Source organism: Polyodon spathula, chromosome 5, assembly GCF_017654505.1.
Source record: "Polyodon spathula isolate WHYD16114869_AA chromosome 5, ASM1765450v1, whole genome shotgun sequence".
NCBI classification, from domain to species: domain Eukaryota; kingdom Metazoa; phylum Chordata; class Actinopteri; order Acipenseriformes; family Polyodontidae; genus Polyodon; species Polyodon spathula.
Window position 1 is genome coordinate 48211212 of NC_054538.1, and position 27183 is coordinate 48238394.

At 40.6% G+C, this 27183-nt stretch overlaps 1 protein-coding gene across 3 annotated transcripts in view; it reads right to left on the minus strand.

Moving 5' to 3' along the window:
* LOC121316006 (sorting nexin-9-like) overlaps positions 1 to 27183 on the minus strand; it is a 118796-nt gene that overhangs the window by 76814 nt on the left and 14799 nt on the right. For all 3 annotated transcript variants that reach the window (XM_041250680.1, XM_041250679.1, XM_041250678.1), the window contains exons 2-3: positions 15773 to 15859; positions 3847 to 3921 (exon numbers count right to left, since the gene is read on the minus strand). In XM_041250680.1, coding sequence (XP_041106614.1) covers positions 3847 to 3921; positions 15773 to 15859 — 162 coding nt within the window. The remainder of the gene's footprint in view (positions 1 to 3846; positions 3922 to 15772; positions 15860 to 27183) is intronic.

The window sequence follows — 27183 nt, forward strand, 5'->3', positions numbered from 1 at the left end:
TAAGAAACTTGAGTTAAACAAGATGGCTGCCTGACGCATTTTTGAAAAAAAAAAAAGCTTTCAAAATCTTGCCATTGTCTTTCTGATGGTGGAGTCATGAACACTGACTGCCCTTAGCTGAGGCGAGAGAGGCCTGCAGATCCCTGGATGTTGTTCTAGGGTTATTTGTGACTTCTGGACGATTTTATGCCTTGCTCTTGGAGAGATTTTGACAGGACGGCCACTCCTGGGAAGATTCACTACTATCCCAAACTTTCCCCATTTGGACAATATGGCTCTGACTGTGGTTTGGTGGAGCACCAGAGCTTTAGAAATGGCTATCCAACCCTTTCCAGACTGATCGGCATAAACAACTTTTTTTTCCCTCTTCAGGAGGTCTTCAGGAATTTCTTTTGATCATGGCACGATGTGCCTCTAGAACCTGTGTGCTGCCAACTTCACTCTGACGGTAAGGGCCAAAGTTAGTCAGATTTATATTGGGCAGGGCTGGCCCAAATCAGGCGTGATTGTTAACCAAAGTATTCAAACAGCTGACCCTAATTATCCCTTTAATTGGGGTGAGTTAACTAGGGGGGGGGGCAATAATTTTTTCACACCTGAAGATTGCATGTTTGATTACCTTGCATGCCAAATAAATTAAAGATGCAGCAAACTTTGGTGTCAATTTTTCCCTCAGACTCACTCTATATACTACTATAACAACTCACAAAAAGATCTGACCAAATTCAATGTGAAAAATGCAGAAAATCAGACAGGGGGCAAATACTTTTTCACAGCACTGTGTATGTGTGTAATTATATATTATATATTATATAATCTCAAAGAGCCAGCTGCCCAACATTTCAATATGTTGTACATATCTTTCTGAAGGGAGCATGTATTGAGACCTGTTGATTTGGAGAAATACTGTAGATGTTTTAGCACTTAAATTTGACTATTTCTAATCTTTCATTTTGAACTAGTATGGTAGTCTTTGTTTCTGAGCTACTGAATTACTACCCGATTTGAATATTTATACATGCATATGAAAAGGTTTTTAAAAAATCTACACAAAGTTTAAAAGATATATTTTATATATTTTATATTATATATATTTATTTTTTTCTCTTTTTAAACAGCTTAAGGGCTTTTGCCCAAAACATCCTGAAAATAAAATATTTTTAATCTTTTAAACTTTTTGTGTACATTTTTTAAAAACCTTTTCTTTCATATGCCTTCAATTTTGTACATATATATATATATATATATATATATATATATATATATATATATATATATATATATATTTTGTGAGCAGGGAGAGGGTTAATGTCCTCCCTGCTAAAAAATAAAACATGTGCAAAGGCACATTTGTGTTTGTTTAATTGTTTGATTGGTTTCTTAGTAATTATCCCCTGCATTGTAAATTAAAGCCAGGTTCAGGGTATTTAAAGAAAGCAGCCAGTTTGTTCAGAGCTGCTGCTGTGTGGAGGGTCCAGTTGTTTTCAACCGTTTTGAAAGAAGAAAAAAAAAAAAAGAGTATTGTGTAAAGCCTTTTTGTGGGTGTGGTTGACTTTTATTTTAACAGGTAAACAGCTTAGTTGTCCTGTTTATAGTTTAGGTTCCTGTGATGTGTGTTAGTCAGTGCTGGTAAAAGCTAGGTGTTTGTTTTGTTTATTTTGTTTTTTGTGTTTACTAAATAGCGCGTGAGCGCTTTAAAACTTCCTGGGTCCTGGAAGGGTTTTAAAATTTCTGGACCCTGTTTTTAAAGGGGCAAAGAACCGTGGCGAGGTGCGGTTTTGTATGTATGTATATCTGCGACTCTCGCATATCGTTGGAGGGTGGATGGAAACCAAAGGCTTGCTTTAGTACGCGGCGGAAAAGCTGGCACTGACTCAGCCAGTTTAACTGAAACCAATCGTACCGTTTATTAACAAAACAAACCAACAGTACAGAGATTGTATCTCTCCCAAACGCAGCTGGGGGGATATATATATATATATATATACACACACACGTACGTACACACTACACGTTTTTCATGTATAATGTTTATTTGTACCGTAATTAAACAATATTAAATGTATTTTATATTTACTGCAAAAGTTGTTATGTAATCACGTGAAGAGCAATCAAATAAAACACAACCATCTATGATACAAAAAAACATTGTTAAATATATAAAAAATAAATATAATACGAATGCCAATAAAAACGCAAAAATAAACTTGCATAAACTAAAATGCAAGGATGTTCTACCCTATTCAGGGGGGCGAAATTTGCTATGACAACAGAACACTGAGTGAGAGACGTGAGTATGGCCTCACGGCTGTAGGGAAAAGGAAAAAATAATTTTAAAAATTGCTATTTGTTTTGGTCTAAAAAACGGCAGAACACTGTTGATGAACCATCTGAAGACAACAAGCTAGCAACTACCACCAGCAGTCCTGCGCCATTCAAACGGTAATTAGTAAGGATTTATGAGATTAAATAAAATGGTTGGCTTTGCTTTGAACACAGTGTTAGTTAATAAAAATGAACAACCATAAGTACGAATTAAATTATATATAGTTATTTTTTATTTATTATGTTAAAGTGAAATTGAATTCTGATACACATGTTAAAAGTTCGTGATTTGCGTTGTATTTTCTTTTTTGTTTTTAGTCAGTGTTCTAAACAATCATGTTTTAAACTGTTTTGCAACTCGGTGTATTTGGTCTAATGTTAAAAAAAGATTGTTCTTTATTTTTCGAAAATAAAACGTCAATGAACAAATAAGAAATCAGGTTGAATTGCACCACTGCGATTAGTCACCAGTTACCATTTACCTCCCGAAATAAAATCCTGACTACGTCCCGTCTGCCAGGGTTTATTTTAAAATAAAAATATATCTTTTTATGTTTTTCGTACGTGGGTAGAGAATATGTAAGTGCGCAGTTTATTTCAAACCTTAATAATATAACCAAAGAGTGTCAGTCAGCGAAAATGTTATTAAACGGAGTGAATTTGATGTAGCCCTGAACAATGGGCCTTTTTGAGTTTTTCTACAACAAAAAAAGCAAAACCACCAAATCCAGAGACATCAACAGAAACCGAACCTGACTTCTATAGTTCAGCATGTTAACAGCACGAGAGTGTGACGATACTTCCATTGCCTGTAAAGTGTTGTTTGCACCTCTCTTGATTGTGACAATCTGGCGTATAACTGTTTGTCATGAAAGATCTGGTAATGTTAGACATATAGCCTAGTGTTTACATAAAAATTGTTAAAATCATACATTCGGTTTCAGCGCGGTTTCACTTCTTTCGTTATTTTTTTTTTTTGGGGGGGGGGGGGGGGGATTGGGATGCTGTGCCACACCAGTTTTTCAAGCCACCAGTCGCCTCTGCCCGACGCATGTGATGACGCAAAATCAGAGACTCTGTTTACAAATCGACTGCATTCGCCTTTACCCGTGATACGTGGACATCCGAGTATACTATTCAGCCTTACATCAGTTTAACTTCACACTGGATTGATAATTACAATCACAGAAGCGTAGTTTTACAATGCAAAGCTTTAAATGGCAAGCACACAGCTAGACACACACCAGATTCGTTACTGGACAAAGAAGACATGGGGCATTCCTATAAGTACAGTAAGCAACTCTCTTCACCTGGAGGCTAGTATCTTCATTTACAGAATAACCACACTACTATAATTATATCCTCTAGAAACAGTATGTCTTCACCCCACTACAACACAAACCAGCAGAAGTGTTTACTGTTGTTAAGTATATATTGCCCCATGCAGACACTTCCTGCCTAGAGGCATAATAAGTTGCTGATCAGGGTGACTAAACAGTTTTTTTAAATAACCATACTTACCTCTACATAGTCTTCAGGCACCAGTCCTATTTGTCCTTGGGCATTTTTTGCCTCTACCCACCCTCCTCCAATGCTCTAGAAAACACAGGAAAGACAAAAGCATAGTAATCTGTGAATCTCCTTTAAAAATATACATCCTTAATAAAAGCAAGTTAGTAAAAATGTTCATTTAAAATACTGTATGTGTCCTTGGAGAACTCCTTCCAGTCTGTTAAGCAGTGTTGGACAGATTTTTAAAGATACAGTAGGAAAAGCTGCCATAGCTCTGTAGCTAGAGGAATGTTAACCCAAACGTTCTAGTGGTGCTCTTAAAGTATTTACACCCTTTAGTAATTTCAATAGTATTCCCCTGAATATCATTCAATAAATGTTTATTGTGAGTATCTGAAAGAAATGTATATTTATTAAAAAAAAAAAACAAAAAAAAAAAAAACATAATATACTGAACAGGTGACTGTGATGATGTTTTTTATTAGTGTAAATGTATTGATACTTGTATTTGAAACACTGTGTTAATGATCCTGGTAATATTATTGTTCAATAATTAATCATTTATGTATGTATTTATTTAAATATGTTCAATTATAATTTTACCCCCAGTTTTCTCCCAATTTGGAATGCCCAATTGCTTTTACTCTCACTGCAGACCCGAAGGTTAGAGGGCGTCCAGTCCTGGCCAGGATTAACCAATGTGCATCAGGTGCACTTCCATAGGGCCCCCAGCTCAAAGGGGGGACCCCAACCACTAATGATTTATAAAAAATTAAAAAACACATTGTAGCATTCTGCTAAACTCATTGTTGTCACAAAGCATTCAGGCACCTTTCTGTTTGTCTCTCAGAGGCTGTCGTGGTTTAGCCCTAACATACATACAAGTAGCAAGAAAAAAACCTGTGGCACTCAATCACATTAGCTACACTTACCGATTTGGTTTTATTAAAAAAAATATTTTTTAAATATGTAAGAGGTTTCAACAAAAGAAAATCAATTAAAAGAAAAGGAACAGCAGGGCAAGAGCTACTTAGCAAAGTAGCCAAACTAAGCAATTTGTTCAATTAAGAGGTAACCGACACTGACCCTGCAATAGGGAGAATGTCAAGTTCAGGCTGTACTTCTGAAGATGATACTAGAATTTAAACCAGAACAAGCTGAAGGGGCCCCCCCATTTAGAAAATTCTTAGGCTGAAATGGGGATGGGTGATCCTAAATGCATCCTAAAGCGCTGTAGTACTGTAGGTAAGGGCATGTTTTTCTTACTTATGTGTCCATCAGGAATACATTTAAGGCAAGGAAGCAGCTTATTTTTAGATGCTAATTATGAGTTTTTCATTTAATCTTTACAAAAAGTACAAAATCAATTAAAACCACTGTAAAATGGGCTATATCCAAAAATGCACAGCCCTAATTATTTGATATGTAGAAAAAAGTTAAAGTGACAAAGAATTAGGTTTAAAAAAAAAAAAAAAAAAAAGTGATAACATGTCATAACATAAATGTTCAAATCGTTATCTTCACAATCTTTGGTGCTTGGGTGTTTTCTGCTGAGAAAGATCTTACTAGTATGTTATTATCATTATCATTATTGGGGGGTGAAGGGGGGTCCAGTTACGGTAGTGCACAGGGCCCCCAAACAGTGTAATCCAGCTGTTAACAAGACAGAAAGAATCTGAGCTGTAAATCTACCTCCCGAACAGGAAGGGCGCCAAGTAAGGCTGGTGGTACACCTTCACAGGGATGGGCTAACTCGATGGTAGACTGAACCGGAAGTCGATCATTTTGGGGAAAGGGCATAGCTGTAAGACTGCTGAACGACTATCGTGATCAGCTGTCTTGTGTGTGCCAACTGGATGCAGCTACGCGAATACGAACCCTTATGCTGAAACGCTAATGTGCTGGAGTGCTGCGCTTTTTGTTTTTTGCATACTGAGACAACGGGAGCTGCAGCCACTGAGCCAGCACAACCACCTGGAGCACCTTCACTACAACGGAGTAGAGCACCACGAGGCACGAGCACAGGCACCCTAGACACTATATGTTTCTTGTTTGGGACTACGTGCCCACCGTTATGTCCACAATACCACTAAAGGGGAGCATTGTGCCAATAAAAACATGACCTTTTGCAAATACACCACTATTTGGAACTGCTATTCTTCCCCACACCACTCACATCCTGACATGGCACTTCTCTGATCCCACGACCAAGCCAACTTCCTTTTTAACCCAGGAACGAGAGAGCAGATGTTAGCTAAATACTGACCTCTGGAGGACAAAGTCCTGTCTGCCTTTAAGTTCACTGGGCGTCTGGCCAGCATGGTTTGCTGTAGTGCAATGAGGAGAAACAGTCTCTGGCTGTTTTGCCTCCCTAACCCATGGGAGTGCCAGAGCTAATATGACGCTTCCTGCAGAGTCCTTAGCGAAGACCCACATACTCCACAGGACCAGGACACGAACCTGCACTGTATGACTCACTCTGCGCACCATATAAGAACATAAGAAATACCTGGCATTGTTTTCCCTAACGTGTGTCACTGAGTGCAGCACTGGATCCAGGTTGAGCTGCCTGTTGCTTTGGAGTTCTCATCCAAAGCTCTGTGGCTAGCTTCAAGATGAAATCTCGCCTACTGATATTTTTCCCAGTGCATTTCTTGTACAAAACTAAGGAATTGCTGGCTGCCAGGACCAGTACATTGTAAAATACAGCAACTGGCCACCGGTGAGAACAAGCTTTCACGGAGTACTGATGCGCAAAATGTCTGAAGTTTAGAATTCTCTCATTACACATGGCTGACCCTGAGACGAGGGGAAGGTGCATTAAAAGACAAAATGGATGCACCCCGCTGAATGTAGCATGTGGTGGGTCATAAGGTCAGAGAGCACCGTCCCCTTTCCGACAGGAAGTATGCGGTAGGCTCGCATGCATATTAAAAGAACGACAACCTCGATTATTAGACAGAAACCAGTCAGGTTGAAGGGGAGTCAACAATTGCTTACAAAGGATGTAAATATCAAACATTCTAAAGTTTTGTCAGTCTTTTCATCTCTTTCTAATTCACTTCAAGGATATCCAGCTTTCTGATGCAAACATATTCACTGAGCTGTACTGAGTCCTTGTCCAAAGTCAGTTTGGAACTCATGCTTATGAGATTGTATTGGCGGTATACCTTTCTTGTATATAAAGTGTTTTCGAATAAAAAAAAAAAAACATTTGTCAGCTTAAATTCTTCAGTCTCTGTTTTTTTTTTTTCTTGTCAACTGACATATGAAGAGAGCTAAGAATACATACATTCTTCCTCGTCTACAGATAGCATAGCAAACTCACTGTTTCAAAATTCAAAAGTGCAGCTGTGGTTGCAAGTTATGCGCAGATGGTGGAAGCTCTCTTCTTGTTCACAATCAGTGTTTTTTTTGTTTTTTTTTTCCCTGCAACTCCTTTGCCAATACCAGTGAAGTAAAAAAATAAATGTCAGTAGTCACATTCCTCCCTTTTCCTAAGTACAGTGCCATCAGCCTAAGTACCACAGTGTCACCCAGACTCTGACCAGCTGGACAAGTTTCATCTTTGCCCAAGTAGGGGAAAAACACGTATTTTGAGTCAACGTCCGCTGCCGGCCAAAACTTGATTCCAAATTTGCCCAGTTTGTTTGCCATGTATTGTGTCCAGCGACACCATGCTTTTGTGGGAAACAGCTGCTCGTCCACTGTAATGTTCTCTCCCGGCTTGTAGCAGGCAATGCTGTTTTCTATAAAGTCATTCTAAATTTCTGATGCCAGGGCAAATTTATTTGTCTGAAAACGGGCACTTCTCAAATCAAAATGCAAAAATCTAAAGATTTCTCAAATGATTCCGTGGCATTTTCTCTAAAAAAAGGAATTCCCCATTGCGCAGACACTCTCCAGGTAAATGCCTTTGCCACCCTATGCTCCATGAACATACATGATTGCAATAGACATATGTAATTCATCCAACAACATTTCCTAGGAATAATTTTGATATAATACATACGTCTCTGGTACAATACATCGTTGAGTGTATCATTCACATATCTATCAACAAATGAAAAGCATGGAGACAGCTATTGATGTTGCGTTTTGTGTGCTGGGTGGGACCTGGTGTTTCAGTCAAAATATTTTTTTTCAGCCTGTGACGGAAAGACAATGATTCTTGGTGGTAAATCTCCCTCCTGACCGCTGAGGGCGCTAAGTAATGGGAACAGAGTACTCTGGACTACTTGGCCTGGCACTTCATTCCAAGGATTAAAAGGAAGTCAGATTTGTAGAAAAAAGACAGAGCTTCGGCACACTAACTCATTGACCCAGAAGGGAAATGATGTGGCAGCCGCGGATTGGAGGAGCAGATTTAATAGTTTACCAATGGTTCATGAGTGACGGTATAAATAGGGGTCCAAGCAATGTTATCTGTTCCTTCGTTTTTGGTTTTTAATAAGTGACCCGGAAAAGGACATGTGTTTTGGTGAATTATCGCAAGTGTTTGTTTTGTTCTATTTGTTTGCTTGTTATCAGTAGACAGCCAACATGTTTGGGAGCTATCGCCAGAGGCAGGGCTGTATTATGGGGCAGGCCTACAGGGCCCAGGGCCAGGGCCAAAAGGAAACTAGGGGCCCCATAATTATGATCTTACATACTCATTTTCCATTTGTTTTTATTACAGAGCCTTAGAATGCATATTTATCACATGTAGATCACTAAGACTAGTAAATACTGTTCACAATTTTTATTTAACAACACTTGACACCCCCCTCTCTTGAAAATGGCTGTTTTTAGTTGAGCTGTGTAAATTAATGTACTACCACTGTGTGCTTGTGTATTTTAACTGCCGCTGATATGTTAATTAATAAATCATGGATTTGAACTGGATGGGTAAAATCAAGTTGGGGGCGATAAACGGAAACACAAAAAAACACAAAAAAGGTTTAAAATTTCAGCGTCGAAATTAGTGTTGTTTTACAAAATCCAACACAAAAAACATTGTGTTTTTTTTTTAAGTTTTTTTCGGGGATGTACCCTACAAGACAGCTGCGAAGTGGCTGACAAAAACGACGAGGAGTTCTTAATCCGGCCCTGGCTAGAGGTCAGCACAAACTCGGAACAGCACTGCACTTTTATCACAAATAACTGTATTTGCACCACTAGCACTAATGTATAATAAAAACAGGACTATTTGCGGGGCAAATATATCGTAATTTTTCCAAACAGTACATTAGAGGTAGCCTACCCTTTCCTGCAACGGAAACTGCCTATCTTGTGTACTGTCACCCTGTACTTAAATCCAATTAAGTTTTGTATCAGTCCAGGTTTGGGATGTGACTATAAGCTTGTTTCAATTAAAAAAAGAAAACTGGACACGATTTATTGATTGACACTTAACAGCAGCCAATAACCACTCTGGACTCTCCTCACTGGTAGATATGGGCATCTGCAGGTTTAGTATCCTAAGAGATCTCAACTGCTGTTATTAACACACATTTTGCAAATGTCCAAAATGAAAAAAAAAAAACAACAATAATGGCTGCAGAGGATCGTGTACAATAATTTTGCATTCTACTGGTGGCAAACTATTTTATATAACCTGCAGTGTTTCACTGGATTGCATATGTTGAGCTACGATCCAGCGGCATTTAGACAGCAATCAAAAACTAAAAAGGTTGCGGATATTGCATTGCTTCAAAACAAAAATGTAAAAAAAAAAAAAAATTCTAAAAAACTTTGTGAAACAGCAGCATGTGACAACGTAGTAATGTTAAAGATTAGTTTCGCTCAAGACAGCTACAGTTGGGACTGATTTAAAACAAAATATGTATAAAATACATTAATAAAGCAGGTTACTCGATCACTACATCATCCTGTATTTGTTCACAGATACATATTCTGAGTAACTTTTAAAATTAACAACACAGACATTCTTGACAGTACATTAATATACACAAGACATGTTTTTAATTAATGGAATATTCGACTTCATTAAAACAGTATCAATTTGTTATCGTGGGGTCCCAATCGATAAATATTTTGATTATTACAAGCCTACCTGACACACAAACAAAAATACTGGAACTACCCTTTCAAGAGGACCTACTGCTTGGTACTGGCTTCAAGGACTCCCTGGCATAGATGAAGGAGGCAAGACAGGCCATCAGATCCTGAGCAACAGCTTGGAGAGGTGCACCCTTCAATAAGGCATATTTCAACAGACAAAGGTTTCGACAGCAGCCAAACCAATCATCATTTGGGGGACAAAGCCGGTTTCAACGGAGCTAAGGTTTCAGGCCATATGAATCCTCCAAGGGCTGTAATAAAAGAAGAGGTAGGCCATCTACTACTTCGTGACATTGTTAGCTCATAAACCTGCATCTTTCCACCCCCTCACATCTGCCAGTAGGGGGAAGTGTGTCACATTTTCTAACAAAACTGGCAGAAAATAACATCAAACACTCCTGGGGATTGTACAACATGGACACAAAATATAATTCCAGCGTCAACCACCATCAACAGGTACCATCTGTACACAAATGAAATGGTCACGTCCAGAGGGAATCTTTTTACAGGAAGAGACAAAATCCATGCTCCTTTCCCTCGCCATAGAACGGGTCCCTTCATCTTCTCAAGGGCAATCTTAATTCACAAAAAGAACAGGTTCAGACCCATACTAGACCTCAGGAGGTCTGAACAAATACATTTGGTTAAAAGTGTCACTGGCCACTTATCATAATAGAAGTTCAACCAGGAGAATGGCTGGTTTCTATAGACTACTTCCATATTCCCATACAGAAGGATTTCAGGAAATACATCAAGGACTGCCAGTACCAGTTCAAAATACCATTTCAGTATCTCCACAGCACCCAGGGTATTCACTAAGGTAATGGACACAGTAGCAGCACATCTGTGAAGCACAGGCATCCACGTTTACCCGTACATAGACGACTGGTTAGTACGGGCTCCATCTAAGGGAATGGCGTTAAAACACAGAAACACGATTCTTCATCTTTTTCAGGACCTGGGTCTGTTCTAAACGGAAAAATCATTGCTCTGCCCGACACTCTTCCTGGGGGCACAATTCAACACAATTTCAGGAAGAGTGTATCTCACGGAAGAAAAGGTGAACACCAGTCGTCAAGAGGCATAGGAGCCAAGCAAAAGGTTTGACAATTTGTGGGGCACATGACATCTTCATTTTATCTGGTAAGAGACACGAGGCTACACATGACACACGCAGAGGTGTCTCCTTTTGTCATGGAACCCAACCCTTCCAGATTCCCACCTCATTCCCACCTTTCACCGGAAGCTGCAACACAGGCAAGATGGTAGAGACTCTCACCCTGGGATAAAGATGGGACTACTACAGCTCTCCCAACTACCTCTGACACTTCGCCTGTATACAGAGGCCTCCCAACTAGGGTGGGGAGATCATCAGAAAACCAGGTCCAAGGTTCCTGGTCACCAAGACAAAAACACCTCCATATAAACCATCTGCAGCCATTGGCAATCTTCCTAACACTGAAACACATTGCAACACTTTTAAACCAAAGGGTGGTACAGTTCTTACCAACAACACCACAGCTGTAAAATACATAAACCACCAAGGAGGCACACTGGAAGGCACAGTGTCCATGATTGCCATAAGAATCTGGAACTGGTGCAGGAGACTGGGCATCACTATCTAAGCAACATACATACCTTGGCTCGTCAACAGACTCGCAGACAAAAAGTGCCTCACGAATGGAAAATTCAAATCAGAAGTATTACAAGAGATATTCAGCAAATTATGGCACCCAAAAACAGACCTATCTGCCACAACACAAAACACTGAGTTGCCACTGTTTTGCTCCCATTTCAAGAAAAAAGCAGCCATGGTAACAGACTTGTCCATTATATTTATTTATAAAGATGACGACGAATAACCGAGTTTGTTGTTGTTGTTGATTTGATGAATGTTATGTTATTTGTACATACAATGTTTTCTTTGTTATTGTTTGGTTGGGATGTGGTCTGCCAGATGCGATGGTAGCAGCTCGTATCTGCAAGACATCTCGTGAGAATGTGGCTGGTGCCATTTATTTAATTACTGTTTAAGTGTTTGTAATTATTTTGTTAAAGTCACCTGTTTAAAAAGCCTGCAGCTCTCCATTTTCGGGGTGGGCGTGTACAGAGAGTACGGGAGAGCGAGAGGAGAGAAATTTAAAATGAAGCAAAAGAATAGGAACAGTGACAGCAATCTGCTCAGCCTGACCTGTTGTATTTTTTGTTTGTGATTTTGTTTTGGTTTAACTATTTATTTTGCTCTGTGAGCAGTGTTTTTGTGTTTATCTTTAATCATATATTTGTTGTATTGTACTTGACATTTATTTTACTTATATATTTGACTGGTTTGCAGGTTTTGTTTGCGGTAAATAATGTGACCCCTGTACAGTTACACAGCACTTCCTTCAGTTTCACCTGACAAAAATGCAGCCAAAACAAAATGAAGAGACAAGCTACGGTAATGTAACAGTTAATCAATAAACAGTTTTAAATACTGTGATGTTTTTAAATCTGTGATCTTTAAGGTTTTTTCTGCATTGTGTGCACCTGTGACATTGGGGCCTTATGGAGCACTATGTTCTTCAATTTTGAATACTTACTTTGGATACTGTTAATTCTGGAAACTGCGTTGTTTATTTATTTTTAATCTTTTGCTAAATTGCATTGCCTTTTACGTTATATGCAGTTCTGTGCATGGGTAATATTTTGATTTAATTTTGCTGTTGGGTCATTAACTAGGAATTTTATATACTGCTACAATAGTATCAGATTTAAAAGCATGCACTGTATTACAGTCCATGTGTCATCTCTTTTGGCAAGTGATATTTCCAGAATCATATCGTTTTGAATTTAAATACTTCTTCTTATACAACATATAGTACTGTACCACCAAATGGAAGCCTACTTATTTTAAAACAGTCTTTTCAAATATGTATTTTTGATATTGTATCTTTTTTGTATTCCCTGAAAAATGGACAAGGGTTGGAATAGGCCAAAATGAAATAATCAGATATGCGTCACACCCAAACTTATAGGGAGTGCTGACTGTATGTGCATATCTTAACTTATACTTTTGAAAAATATCATATTTTTTATATTTTTATTTATTGGAGTGGAAATTACTTTTTATAGTTCCTGAATAATATTCTCTAGTGTGTCCTGAACCAAAAATGAACATTTTCAAGTCTTTACTACTAAACATTACTACTAAACTAAACTACTAAACGTTTTTGGATGAATTTCAAAGAAAGACAAAGTCAGCTAAAAATGTTTTTTTTTGTTTTGTTTTAGTTTTTTTAAATTTAATTATTTATTTAATTAAAAATCACAAATTCACTCAAGTGCCCAAACATCAATATTTTTTCAACAGAACTTTCAGGAAATATTGTAAAGTCCCTCGGTTCTTAGAAGATCCATTTTTATACATCCATCTCTTTGAAAACAACAACAACAACAACAACAACAACAACAACAACAACAATAATAATAATAATAATAATAATAATAATAATAATAATAATAATAATAATAATAATAATAACAAGGATGCTGTATTTTAAAATTGATTTTTGTAAAAAATCAATTTTTAACATTGGGTTAAAAAAAAAAGGGGGTTAACATTTGCAAAGCAAAGGGAGTCTTGGTTTTAATAAATTTAATTAAATCTAGGTAAATAGGATCCTGGACACTTTCCAAGTATAAATACTTTCTAGAATGTCTAACAAACCCAACAGATTATTATAACATCTGTAATCCTGCTGTTTTCTGTTAACTTTTCTATTTCTGGAACTTTACCTTTTGTCTGCTATTTATTTTAAATACTTTAGAAGTATAGTTGAATCTTGTATTCAGCCATCAATAGCCTAGAATTACCATCTTTGTATTCTGCCATCAATGACTTGCAAACACTGAAGTGTAAAGTCTTGGCAAAACTGTGTACAGAAGCATCTTTTGCTACATTTGGCGGCACTGCAATTACATTTCATAAGAACATAAAGTTTAAAAACGAGAGGAGGCCATTCGGCCCATCTTGCTCGTTTGGTTGTTAGTAGCTTATTGATCCCAAAATCTCATCAAGCAGCTTCTTGAAGGATCCCAGGGTGTCAGCTTCAACAACATTACTGGGGAGTTGATTCCAGACCCTCACAATTCTGTGTGTAAAAAAGTGTCTCCTATTTTCTGTTCTGAATGCCCCTTTTTCTAAACTCCATTTGTGACCCCTGGTCATTGTTTCTTTTTTCAGGCTGAAAAAGTCCCTTGGGTCGACACTGTCAATACCTTTTAGAATTTTGAATGCTTGAATTAGGTCGCCACGTAGTCTTCTTTGTTCAAGACTGAACAGATTCAATTCTTTTAGCCTGTCTGCATATGACATGCCTTTTAAGCCCGGAATAATTGTGGTCGCTCTTCTTTGCACTCTTTCTAGAGCAGCAATATCTTTTTTATAGCGAGGTGACCAGAACTGCACACAATATTCAAGATGAAGTCTTAATAGTGCATTGTACAGTTTTGACATTACTTCCCTTGATTTAAATTCAACACTTTTCACAATGTATCCGAGCATCTTGTTAGCCTTTTTTATAGCTTCACCACATTGTCTAGATGAAGACATTTCTGAGTCAACAAAAACTCCTAGGTCTTTTTCATAGATTCCTTCTCCAATTTCAGTATCTCCCATATGATATTTATAATGTACATTTTTATTTCCTGCGTGCAGTACCTTACACTTTTCTCTATTAAATGTCATTTGTCATGTGTCTGCCCAGTTCTGAATCTTGTCTAGATCATTTTGAATGACCTTTGCTGCTGCAACAGTGTTTGCCACTCCTCCTACTTGTGTCGTCTGCAAATTTAACAAGTTTGCTTACTATACCAGAATCTAAATCATTAATGTAGATTAGGAATAGCAGAGGACCTAATACTGATCCCTGTGGTACACCGCTGGTTACCACACTCCATTCTGAGGTTTCTCCTCTAATCAGTACTTTCTGTTTTCTACATGTTAACCACTCCCTAATCCATGTACATGTGTTTCCTTGAATCCCAACTGCGTTCAGTTTGAGAATTAATCTTTTGTGCGGGACTTTGTCAAAAGCTTTCTGGAAATCTAAATAAACCATGTCATATGCTTTGCAATTATCCATTATCTATGTTGCATCCTCAAAAAAATCAAGCAAGTTAGTTAGACACGATCTCCCTTTCCTAAAACCATGGTGACTGTCTCCCAGGACCCTGTTACCATATAGGTAATTTTCCATTTTGGATCTTATTATAGTTTCCATAAGTTTGCATATAACAGAAGTCAGGCTTACTGGTCTGTAGTTACCTGGTTCAGTTTTGTTTCCCTTTTTGTGGATCGGTATTACGTTTGCAATTTTCCAGTCTGTCGGTACCACCCCTGTGTCAAGAGACTGCTGCATGATCTTGGTTAGCGGTTTGTAAATTACTTCTTTCATTTCTTTGAGTACTATTGAGAGGCTCTCATCCGGCCCAGGGGATTTGTTTATTTTAAGCGCTCCTAGTCCCTTTAACACTTCTGCCTCAGTTATGGTAAAGTTATTTAAAACTGGATAGGAACTGGATGACATGTGGGGCATGTTGTCAGTATCTTCCTTTGTAAAAACTTGTGAAAAGTAAGATACTGACAACATGCCCCTCATGTCATCCAGTTCCTATCCAGTTTTAAATAACTTTAGCATAACTGAGGCATAAGTGTTAATTTCAAAATAGATAGACACAGATAATAAATTTGTTTCCATATTTCTGCAATAACCCAATTCTCTGAAATCTCACTCTGAGGCAGACATCCTTGGTAGAGAGCTGGCAGGGTGTAACTGTACTGCAAGGTCCCGGAAATCCCAGTTCTACTGATGCCGTGTTATGTGCTTACCTTGTTTGTAACTGTGATAGTCTCACCATCCTTCACTGTCAGTTCATTGTTTCCAGGTTCAGCTGTAAAGTCATATAAAACCCGTGCCTACAGAGAAAATACATGAAAAGGGATAACTTTAAAAGACATGTATGTATAAATAAGTACATGCACTCTTTCTATTGTATATTATACAGTATTTCCAGTACGAGGACTGTTGAAAAGTTGTCCAAAAGCCAAATGCAAAACTGGTAAATCCAGTAAATTCCAACCACAATAATCTGCATGCAGTTTAACCGTGCACACTGAATGCCTTATCTGTAATGGTCCAAAGGTGCCTAAAAATAAGAAATATTTTCAAACCATTCTTAAACAAGAACACTGACATGAGCCAGTTATAACCAAAACTCCCTGTGGTGCAGTAGAACAATAGAACAGGTCCTTAAAGGGAAATTGAAAGGACCCAACATTCAAACAAATAGGCGGGGTTCAACAAAAATGACATAATATGAACTTATGAATACCAGTTCAGTTTAATTATAACAGACCTCAAAGGTGGGATGATTACAATAGAGAACATAAATACCTAAAATGGCAATTAAATTACCAAAATCACACACTAATGGTTTTAGCAAATTGTGAGATACAAACAGATATACAGTCTCACTATTTAATATTTTATATGCAACACATTTAGTCACAGTTTAAAATGATACTTATAATCTCATTGTGTTTAAAAGAAAGTTGAGCTGAAAGCTTTCCTTCTGCATGCAGTGTACCAGCTCATGCATTATGGTGAAATACAATGAATTGCTGTTAAGATGAACTTTTCAATGACTTCAGGGCGATAAAACGTAAATAAGACGGACCTAGATTCACCATATGCACATGTAAACATTTTAATGTGACATATAGACAGATGGATCTCCATATACCCCCATATTATGATGCTGTCAATAACTTACGCTAAACATACTAACCAAGTTTCAAAACAGTGAATAATCGCTTTCCTGGTCAATCAAAGTTAAAATACAAATGCAGTTTTACAGTTCCATAAGTCTCATTTGTAACATCAGTTTATTACATGGATAAGAAGTATGTGGCCCAATCTAGAAGTTAGTCCACCTACAAGTTCTCTCTGCTTCCGGTATTAACCAGTTGTATATCTTTGTGCATGTATTGCCCTGAATTCCTTTTAAAGGCCAGGTATATTATGTTATACACTCCATTTGTATCCACTCTAACAGTAACCTCTTCACAAAAGTCCAGGAGGTTAGTAAAACAGGACTGTCCTTTCTGAATCCAGAAGGGTTGTCTCCTGTAATGCTGTTACTATAAATACTCCATCATGTTACATGTTATGGGGTAAGGCTGATGGGTCTGTAATTTTGTGGTTGGTCCTTGTCTCCTTCCTTATAGAAAATCTCAGCAGCTGAAAAGTGGACTAAATAAAAATAAGTGAAATCAATCAGATATTCAGTAACATATTTAATCTGTTTGTACTTAACTTGTATTTAGTGTTTCGCGTTTTCGGTTTTTATCTTAAAATAATGTTTCCAGGAATTTTTCAGAGTTTATTTTACATATATTAAAATAGGGGTAAAAAAAAGTAGTCTCAGAAAAAAAAAAAAAAAAAAAATTTACATGTGGAATATGATGAGTAGCAGTTGTGGTTTCTGATTAATAAAGTCCCTGGCATGTATGATGAAGCAGAATCCGTGCAAGTCGATGCCACATTTTCCCAAGTTAGCTGGTACTTTTGGGCAATCGCTGTGCTGATGAAAGACATCAGCACAAAACAAGCCAGGTTTATTCACCTTGAAATCATCAAAAAAAAGACAATAAAGCATCACCGTTTTCTGTCAAATATTTACGATTAAGATAGGCAGTGTTTTGCTACAGACAGTACTGTCGCACAAAGTCACCAATATATACTGCGGTAAACATGGTCAAAGCACAGCGCTGTGACAAACTCATTAACACAGTCATTCTGCGCTTTCTTTTTATTAAAGCATGTGCAAAAACAGGATAAATGGATTGCTGGTCTCTCAGTTCACTTTCTTATTTTAGTTTAATGTGTCGCAAATTTTTCAGGATGTTCTTTTATTGTCAGTGCCAATATGTAGCTCGATGCAGCAGTATTTGCAACGCTATGCATCCTCTGCCTCATATGACTCACTTGTGCTATTTTTGCTTTTTGGAATTTCAAAACATTTGTGTTATTTTGAATATTCATAAACTGATTTACATTTTCTCTCCATTCCTCATCCACTAAAAATATTATATAAGTATTTCAATTTAGTTTTTGATCAATGTGTTTGTGAAGTAACAGAACCATGTTTGAATGTTATTTGATCTTCTGCCGTCTAAACGTCTGCTGTATCCTAAGATGCACAGTGTAGAGCTGCTTATTACAATGTTGTTGTCAAAATAAAACAGCATTTTAATCAAAATATTGTGCATTTCCTAGAAAATAGTACCGAGAAAATATTGAATAATAGACAATAAATCGGGTATAAATTATTAAAAACCGACATCCAGTTTAAAAAAAAAAAAAATCCTTATACTTTTTCTATAACCTTTCTTTGCCTTGAGACAGTTTTGCTATTATGCTTAAACATCCATGCTGCAATAGTAAATCTCAAAACATGGGTGTTAGCATCATTTTTCTTATTGAATAGCCATAGGCTGTGCCAGTTAGTAAATCAGCCGCATAGTATTTTTTTTATAATGTGCGGTGTGTACGTTATGGTGTTTGTGTGGTGTGTATGAGTCATTGTATTGTGTGTTTTAATGATCTCTGTGTGTGCGACCATATATACCTGGGATCATTTTAAAATGTATCAGATACAATGGAGATGATATTGACATTATATAAGCACTCAGCAATTTTGATACCTTCAATAGAGAATTGCAGAGGTATGAAAAGTTGACAGCTGATCTGCACCCATCAAATCTTGCTACCTTCAACATAATTGTCGAGGTATGAGAAGTTGACAGCTGATCTCCACCCATCACATTTTGCTGCGTTCAATAAATAACATTATCAAAGTGATACATTTTAGCCATTTATCAATTGATAGACCTACATTACCAAAGTACTGTATTACATTTTCACAACATGCAGGATTTGGTACATATAGAAACTATATTGACTTATATGATGATTATTATTATTCATATTTGCCTTGTGTGAGTTCTGATACTATTTGCGATGTTGTTGATATTGGTTTGAAAAGAAGTAATGTTACTTATATTACATTTTAGTTATGCTATATATTTCTAGAATCTTTTTAAACAACTCTAACCGCTAAGATGAACTGTCGGATTGTTTTAATTAGACCAAAAAAATAAATAAATAAATAAAAATTCCTAAAAGATGGTTTCAATCCTAAATTTGCCCAAAACAAGTCTCTGACCTTAACCCTTTGCAGTCCAATGGTCAGACCAGGTCTGAAATTAAAATTCCCCTTCAATTCGAATGACAACCAGTACTGAATGGGAAGAGCCTCTCTGACCGTCAGTCTCCGAGCAAATATACAAAAGCTGCCCTTATCAGAGCCCTGCTGTGAGGGGGAAGTCCCACCCTCCTCCTGCTGAAGAGGGACGTCCTCACAGTAGCACATCACCATTTTCTCTCTCATCTCTCCGAGACAGGTCGTACATTGCTTTTGCGTACCAAATGTGGCTAATTTGTTGGATTTATCTGCAAATTAAAGATTAATTCATGGTAAAATCGCGCTTCAAGCGTGTCTAAAAGAGTGCCCATGCTTCATTCTCGCGTCAGTTTTCTGACTAAAGCTGGTTTCGACCCCTCTGGAGAGACTAGTGAGCGGCCATTGCTCTTCACTACACGAGGCCTCGGATAGTTGTTACACCATGCGAGAGCTGTTGTAGTGCTGTAAGGAAACCACGCAGGCTCGCAGTGTCGTCCTCTACGCCGATTTAAATCGGCCACAGCGAGGAGATCCGAAAAACAGCTCGGGCCTAGCACCCCTCTCAATCCTCAGGCTTTCCTAGTGTGGCTGCGCTTGCCCTCAGCGACCACGGCGATTGAATTGGCTGCATACCCCAGCATCGACCTCTGTTTTTGCTGCCGATCGCGAGGATGAGAAAACAGCACCTACCCGGTCTCGATTGACTTGGCACCAGTGTAAACATCTTCGGTGCGACCTACAGCTCTGACCCGACCGTGCCTACCATCAGCACTGACCTTGGGAAAAGGTCCACTCTGTGCTGACTGTCTCAGCATCGACAGCGCTTTTCTCGGCGCCGAGTGATTCGGGACCGGCGAACCTCTTCGAGGCAGTCTACAGCCTGGCTCCAACGACGCTACATGTCGGCATCAACCTCGGTGCGGATCGACGTCGACCTCGGCGCCGACAGCGCTCGCCTCGACGCCGATCCCTGCACCGACTGATTCGGCACCGGTGAATCATTTTAAAAAAAATAAAAAATAAAATAAAAAATAAGGCTGCTCATTGAGCACAGCAGTTTAAAAAAATCAAAAAACACACACACAACTGCAAACATGTCGGCAGTCGACAGGGTCTTCAGCTGGCTTCCACCAGTGTGACCGATGCTCAGCTAAGCTGGCCAGGCAGAACCAACATCAATCCTGCGCCAGGTGCCTAGGGCCAGAACACGCCGTCAAGGCACTGGCAGGTGAGCTGGACTGCTCTCCATGTTGGAGGTTGTCGAGGAGAACTAAGCGACGGAGAGCAGATCTATCCCCAGCAGATCAGTGGTCCAAGAGCCTCTGCAGAGGTCATCCAGGACACCCCCTGCTACAGTGACCAGGGAGCTCTCGCGCTTATCTTGATTATCCTCCCCTACCCCACCAGACACCTCTCAAGGGAGGCAAGATGGTCAACGCCGAGGCGGTATCACTCAAGGGGATGCTCACCAGGGGACAGGCGGTCGCTGCTCAGGCACCGCTCCCCTTTTCCACACAGGCACAGACGTTCACCGTCACAGTCACCTCGAAGGCACCCAAGCTCAGCAGAGCAGCACTTCGTGGCACTGGCAGAGACTGCAAGGACTCAGCAGACCATGCTGGAGACCCTATTGAAATCTCAGGGCAGGCTGCCCCCTACCATCGGGCAGCTCCAGCCCCCACAGTCTCATTCCCCATCCCCTCTGCCTAGACCCCCTAACCCAGGTGAGCTGTCCTTGTCCGCGTCCAGATCGGACATCTCGGACCCCCAGCCACCTCCACCGGGCAGGCCACGGTGGGAGGCTCCTTAACACCCTTGCCACAAGTATCGCAGAGGGAAGAGTTCTGGGCCCTAACGTAGCATGCAACTGCAACCACGGACCTTCCCTGGCCGTCAGAACAAGAGGGAAAGGGGAACCACTTCGGCCTGCAGAAATGGCACCCACAGCATGCCCTCCCCTTATGCCAGGACTTCCTGGAACTGGTGCGCTCCTCCTGGAGCAACCCAGCATCTGCATCCTCAGCCTCCAGAACAGCAGAGTCTCTGCTTACTGCAGGAGCCCAAGAAGCGGCCCTAGGCGTATTCCCCACTATCAGGGACACGGTCACAGGTCACAGGTTCACCTTCACCACGGGGGAGAAGGAGCCAACCTGTCGGTCTAAGCTTTGCAGAACGACTGATGCGATGCTCAAAAAAGCTTACGCATCGGCAGCGCTGTTGGCCCGAGCAGCAAATGCCATGGCCATACTGGTGCTTTACCAGAATCAGTTGGCAGAGAGGCTGCAGGTGAGGGCTACACAAACAGACATGGGGGAGCTAGGCAGTGGCTAAGGCGATGACCGACCTAATAAGGGAGTTAGGCCAGGCATCAGGGAAGTCGTTGGCGGTGCTGGTGGCCAGCTGCCGGCATTTGTGGCCGACTCAAGCCAAGGTCGTGGAGACCAAGAAGGTGGCGCTACTGGACGCCCCAATTACCCCGGGGCAGACTTATGGGGCGACCACTGATGTGAGCCTTGAGAGGTCCCACAAGGCCACGGAGGTCGCCTCAAAGTTTTCACGCCTTCCGGCTTACCGTCAGTGCCCAAGGTGGCATGTGCAGCCTGCCAGGGTGAAGGGGTCTGAACATCGCCCTCCACCCCAAAATAGACAAGCAGGCAAAGGCAGGGCCAGCGGCAGAGGATACTTCAACAGGAGATCGCCAATCTTCAAAAGGAAGAACACTGTATGCTTGGTAAGCCCAAGCGATGCGCTCAGCAGCTTTTACTCCAGGTACTTCCTGGTGCCCAAAAGGGACGGCGGTTTCAGACCAATTATGGACCTCAGGGTCCTCAACTTGTTCCTCAAACAGAGGAAGTTCAACATGATGACAGCACAGCATATCATCAAGTCTGTCCAACCGGACGACTGGTTCACATCGATCGACCTGCAAGACGCCTACTTTCACGTCCCGATCCGTCCCGCGCACAGAAAATATCTGCGCTTCACCTTTCAAGGCAACGCGTACGAATTCTGTGTGCTGCCTTTTGGCCTCTCACTGGCGCCCCGCACATTTTAAAAGTGCATGGATGCAGCACTGGGTCCACTCAGGCTGCGTGATATTCGGATCCTGAACTATCTGGACGATTGGCTAGTTTGCGTGCACTGAAAAGTACGCGCACACAAAACAGGTCATGGATCATGTGACGAAGTTAAGGTTCTCAATACATCAACAGAAGAGCAACTTCGTACCGTCTCAGTCCACAGTGTTCCTGGGGATCAAACTGAGGCATGCTTGCCTCTATCGGAAGTCAGGATTCGGTCGTTGGAGGCCACACTATTCCTATTCAGAGAGGACGCTCTCCTACAGGTCAAAGTATATCAAAGGTTGTTGGGGCTGATGGCAGCCGCCTCACGAATCCTTCCACTAGGGCTGCTGAAAATGTGCCCGCCTCAAGCCAGGGTAAATATGCTCAAGGTGCACCCGGTCCGAGATCGGTACCGGTTGGTGCAAGTGTTCAGACAAAGCCAGAAAACACTGGAGTGCTGGCTCTGTCCCAGCAATCTACGCCTCGGGACTCCCCTCGGATCCCCTCACAAAAGGGAAGTGATCACTGCAGACGCCTCCGCCTGGGCTGGGGAGCGGTCTGGAACGAGAGAGGAATAAAAGTTTAATGGAAGGGACATTGGCAGCAAGCGCACATAAATCCGTAAGAGCTGCAAGCATTGAACCTGGCGTTCTCATTTTCGCCAGCAGTTAGTGCACAAACATGTGCTGGTCTGGACGGACAATACCACAGTGGTAGCCTACATAAACCACCAAGGTGGCCTACGTTCACCAGGCCTTCACCACGCAGCGCACAGACTCCTGTCCTGGAAGCAAAGAAACTTACATTCCACCAGGGCGGTTCACCTCCCCGGTGTGGACAACAAGGCAGCAGACCTCCTGTCCAGAAGAGCTCCAGACAGCTCGGTGTGTAGGCTGCATCCTCGAGTGTTGAAGCAGATTTGGGAGAGGTTTCGACCGGCACGAGTCGACCTCTTTGCCACAGCAGAGTCCACTCATTGCTCCCTATGGTTCTCCATGGAGAGGGACGGGGGCCCCCTGGGAGTTGACGCGCTAGCTCACCCCTGGCCACAGGGGCTATTGTATGCATTTCCTCTAGATAGGATCAGGGTGGAGAGAGCACAGGTTTTGCTGGTTGCACCTAGATGGCCGAGACGCCCCTGGTTTGCTCTCCTCTCCGACACATTGTCGGATCAGCCGTGGCAGCTCCCACTGCGCCAGGACCTCCTGAGCCAAGCGGAGGGGCTATTATAGCACCCGAACCTAGCCCAGCTCCAACTCTGGGTCTGGCTGTTGAAAGGAGTTGTCTATTCAGACGAGGTTTGCCAGATGCAGTAGTAGAAATACTAGAGTCTGCTAGGGCGCTAAGCACTAGAGCCCAGTATTCACATAAATGGAAAGTTTTCCAAGACTGGTGCCTTGCCGAAGGTCACGATCCGGTGACTTGCCCGATTGAGACGATAGTAACCTTCTTACAACACTTGTTTAACGCAGGAAAATCAGCGTCCACTTATAGTATAAGTGGCAGTATACCTGGCAGCAATATCAGTATGCCATGAGAAAATTGATTCTGTGCCCCCTGGGGCACATTTCCTGGCAGTGCAATTTCTTAAAAAGGGGCTCTGAGGCTTCGTCCTCCCATTAAAAAAGTATGGTCCCCAAGTGGGATCTAGAACAGGTACTGCGGGCCCTTATGGGTCCTCCATTCGAGCCCATGGCGTCAGCAGAAGTGCACCCTGTTTCATTGAAGGTGACATTTTTAATAGCCATTACGTCTGCCAGACGAGTACGTGAGCTTCATGCACTGTCCATTGATGAGACACGCATGGCTTTTATGGGAAATGACTCACGGGTAACATTAAGAACAAATCCATCCTTTTTGCCAATGGTGGTATCCTCATTCCATATTAAGCAATCAATGGTTTTGGAAGCTTTCAGACTTCCCCCGCACGAGTCAGAGGAGGACAGTAGACAACACACGCTTGCCCAGTTCGGACTATGCCCAGTGTGCTGTTATTTGGATAGGACGGCATCTGGGAGACAGTCCAACCAGCTGTTCGTCTGCTGTGGGTCCCGCTCTAGAGGTCAGGCACTATCGAAACAATGTCTAGCGCACTGGGTGACAGATGCAATACACTTGGCATATGAACAGACAGACTCCCCATTACCGGAGGACATTACGGCCCATTCTACCAGGGGCCAGGCAACTTTGTGGGCTTTCCTTCATGGCACCTCCTTAGATGAGTAATGCAATGTGCTACATGGACAGGTAGTCAGACATTTGTGCGTTTTTTTACTGCCTTGATGTGACAAACCGAACAGGACCCTCTTAGGCCTCTAGAGTTTTGCAGATGGCATGCCCTTAGGCGGCATGTCGGCTCTGTTGCGATCGCCGTGGGGCTGTACTGTCGGTAATCTGGAGCCACGACAGCTTCGGTATAGCTTTCCCATTCGGTAATGGTTGTCATTCGAATTGAAAGGGAACATTAGGTTATTACGATAACCCTGGTTCCCTGAAAAAAGAATGACAACCATTACCCTTTGAGGTAGTGTCCCCAGCTGACCTCTGTTTTCGAAAGAAAATGGCGATGTGCTACTGTGAGGATGTCCCTCTTCAGCAGGAGGTGGGAGGGACTTTCTCCTCACAGCAGGGCCCTGATAGGGCAGCTTTTGTATATTTGCTCAGAGACTGACGGTCAGAGAGGCTCTTCCTATTCGGTAATGGTTGTCATACTCTTTTCAGGGAACCAGGGTTATGGTAATAACCTAACATTTTCCCTTTTCAGTCCAATCTCGGACCCTCTCAGACATCATCAAAAAGACGTTAAGCACAGGTCTCTAATCGTTTCTTCTCCGGGAAAAGCCAAGAAAACCTTTCAATTGCCGAATGAAGCCTATGCGCTACATAGATAACACAGCATAAACAAAGGAGATAGCTGCTTCTGCATTCAGCTCTCAAAGAACATCACAGACATTTGCAGAGCTTTTTGAGATGTTATAGTAGTAAAAGAATTACTTGGATCACATTGTTGACGTCTGACTTAGGACTGCAAAGGGTTAAACCTGTTTTTAAACAACACGTGCAATATAAACAGCACGTGTGAAAATAAATTGGACTCGACGTGCCTGACAAGCGCTGAATAAATGGACTGGAATGGGTTAATGCACTGACTCGCATGTGTTGATCCAATTTGCATTTCCATTTGTGTAGCCGTAACAAATTTGCAACCCTGATTATAACACTTTTGTACATTGTCTCTCTATAAGCATTTTGATGGGATTTGATACCTGTGCATGCAATCTCCTCTTTTTGTAGACCGTTCTTGTTAGGACGCTTGAGATTATTTTGCCAGTATTCCTTTGTCTTTTGTGTACTTATATACAGTTGTAGTCAAAAGTTTACCCCAATGGAAATTTATAATTTCCCAAAAACAAAGAATTTTAGGAAAAATCTTTTGTAGCAGAAATGTAGCTTTTGTGGACGAGGAAAAAAAAAAAAAAAAGTTACAAGAACTAGATGTCTACAATTACATATTGGCTGCAAGTGGGACTGGGGTTTAGATTTCAACCATAGGTCGAATATTGCATGGTGAAGGTCTCAATGGTTGCAGGCCAAAGAAAAAGTCACAAGGACAAATTGAATGATGGATAGGAGTTCTGGTCAAAAGGTTTTGTGTAGTGATGAAACAAAAATCGAGCTATATGGTCACACTGGTAGCCGTTACTTTTGGAGAAAGTCTGGTGAGGTGTACAAAGAAAAGAACACCATAAGCATGGTGGTGGTAATATCCTTATATTGGGCTGTTTTTACTCTGAATGGCACAGGAAATTTAGTTCCAAATACATGATAAAATGGTTTCCATTGCAAACAAAAAATATTGGCCAATCATCTGAAAACCTCCACTACAAAACTTGGTTTAAAGTGCAACTGGAAGTTCCAACACAACGATCCAAAGCACACATCAAAATCTACTTGAGAATGATTAAAGAAGAATAAAATCAAAGGTTCTGGAAAGGCCTAGTCAAAGTCCCAATTTAAATCAGATTGAGAATCTTTGGCATGAGTTGAAGAAGGATGTGCACAAGAGAAGTCCTCAGAATTTGAATGAACTGCAACAATTTTGTACTGAATGGTCAAAAACCACTGAAGAATCATGCCAAAAGCTCGCTGACAAATATCCTAATCGTTTGAAAGAGGTTATTATTGCTAAAGGTGCCTCAATTAGCTATTAATTCTGTTTTCTTTGTCAGGTATGAACATTTCTGAATTAGCATTTTTTTAGTTTTGCAAAAAAAAAAAATTTAAAAAGAAATGCTGAAAAAAAATCTGTTTCTTGTAACTATTTTTTCCTCATCCACAAAAGCAAAACTTTTGCTTCAAAAGATTTTTCTATTTGTTTATTCATCAGTGTTGTCTTTTTGTTTTATTTTAATATTTACTAAAACAAAGATCTAGTCATTCTTTATAATCAATCAATGAAAACTATCGGTACTTTTGAGAATGGCTTTGAATTAATCCTATATTTCTTTACGGGAATGCCCCACTGATATTCTAATTAACACTGCATTCCACACATTTTGTTGATCACACACACCTTTATAAACTTACACTGCAGCAATGACTGTAAAGTACTTTAAAAAACTGCAATATAACAGCATTGATTAAGGTACACGGCAGTACTATAGGTAGCAGCAATAAGCCTAATATTGGGCTTACAAAGCAATATTAAGGATATTACTTTCAGGCCCTGTCCACACTACATTACCGATCTCGAGAACTGTACTCAAAAACGTTTTAATTAAGAACATAAGAACATAAGAAAGTTTACAAACGAGAGGAGGCCATTCGGCCCATCTTGCTCGTTTGGTTGTTAGTAGCTTATTGATCCCAAAATCTCATCAAGCAGCTTCTTGAAGGATCCCAGGGTGTCAGCTTCAACAACATTACTGGG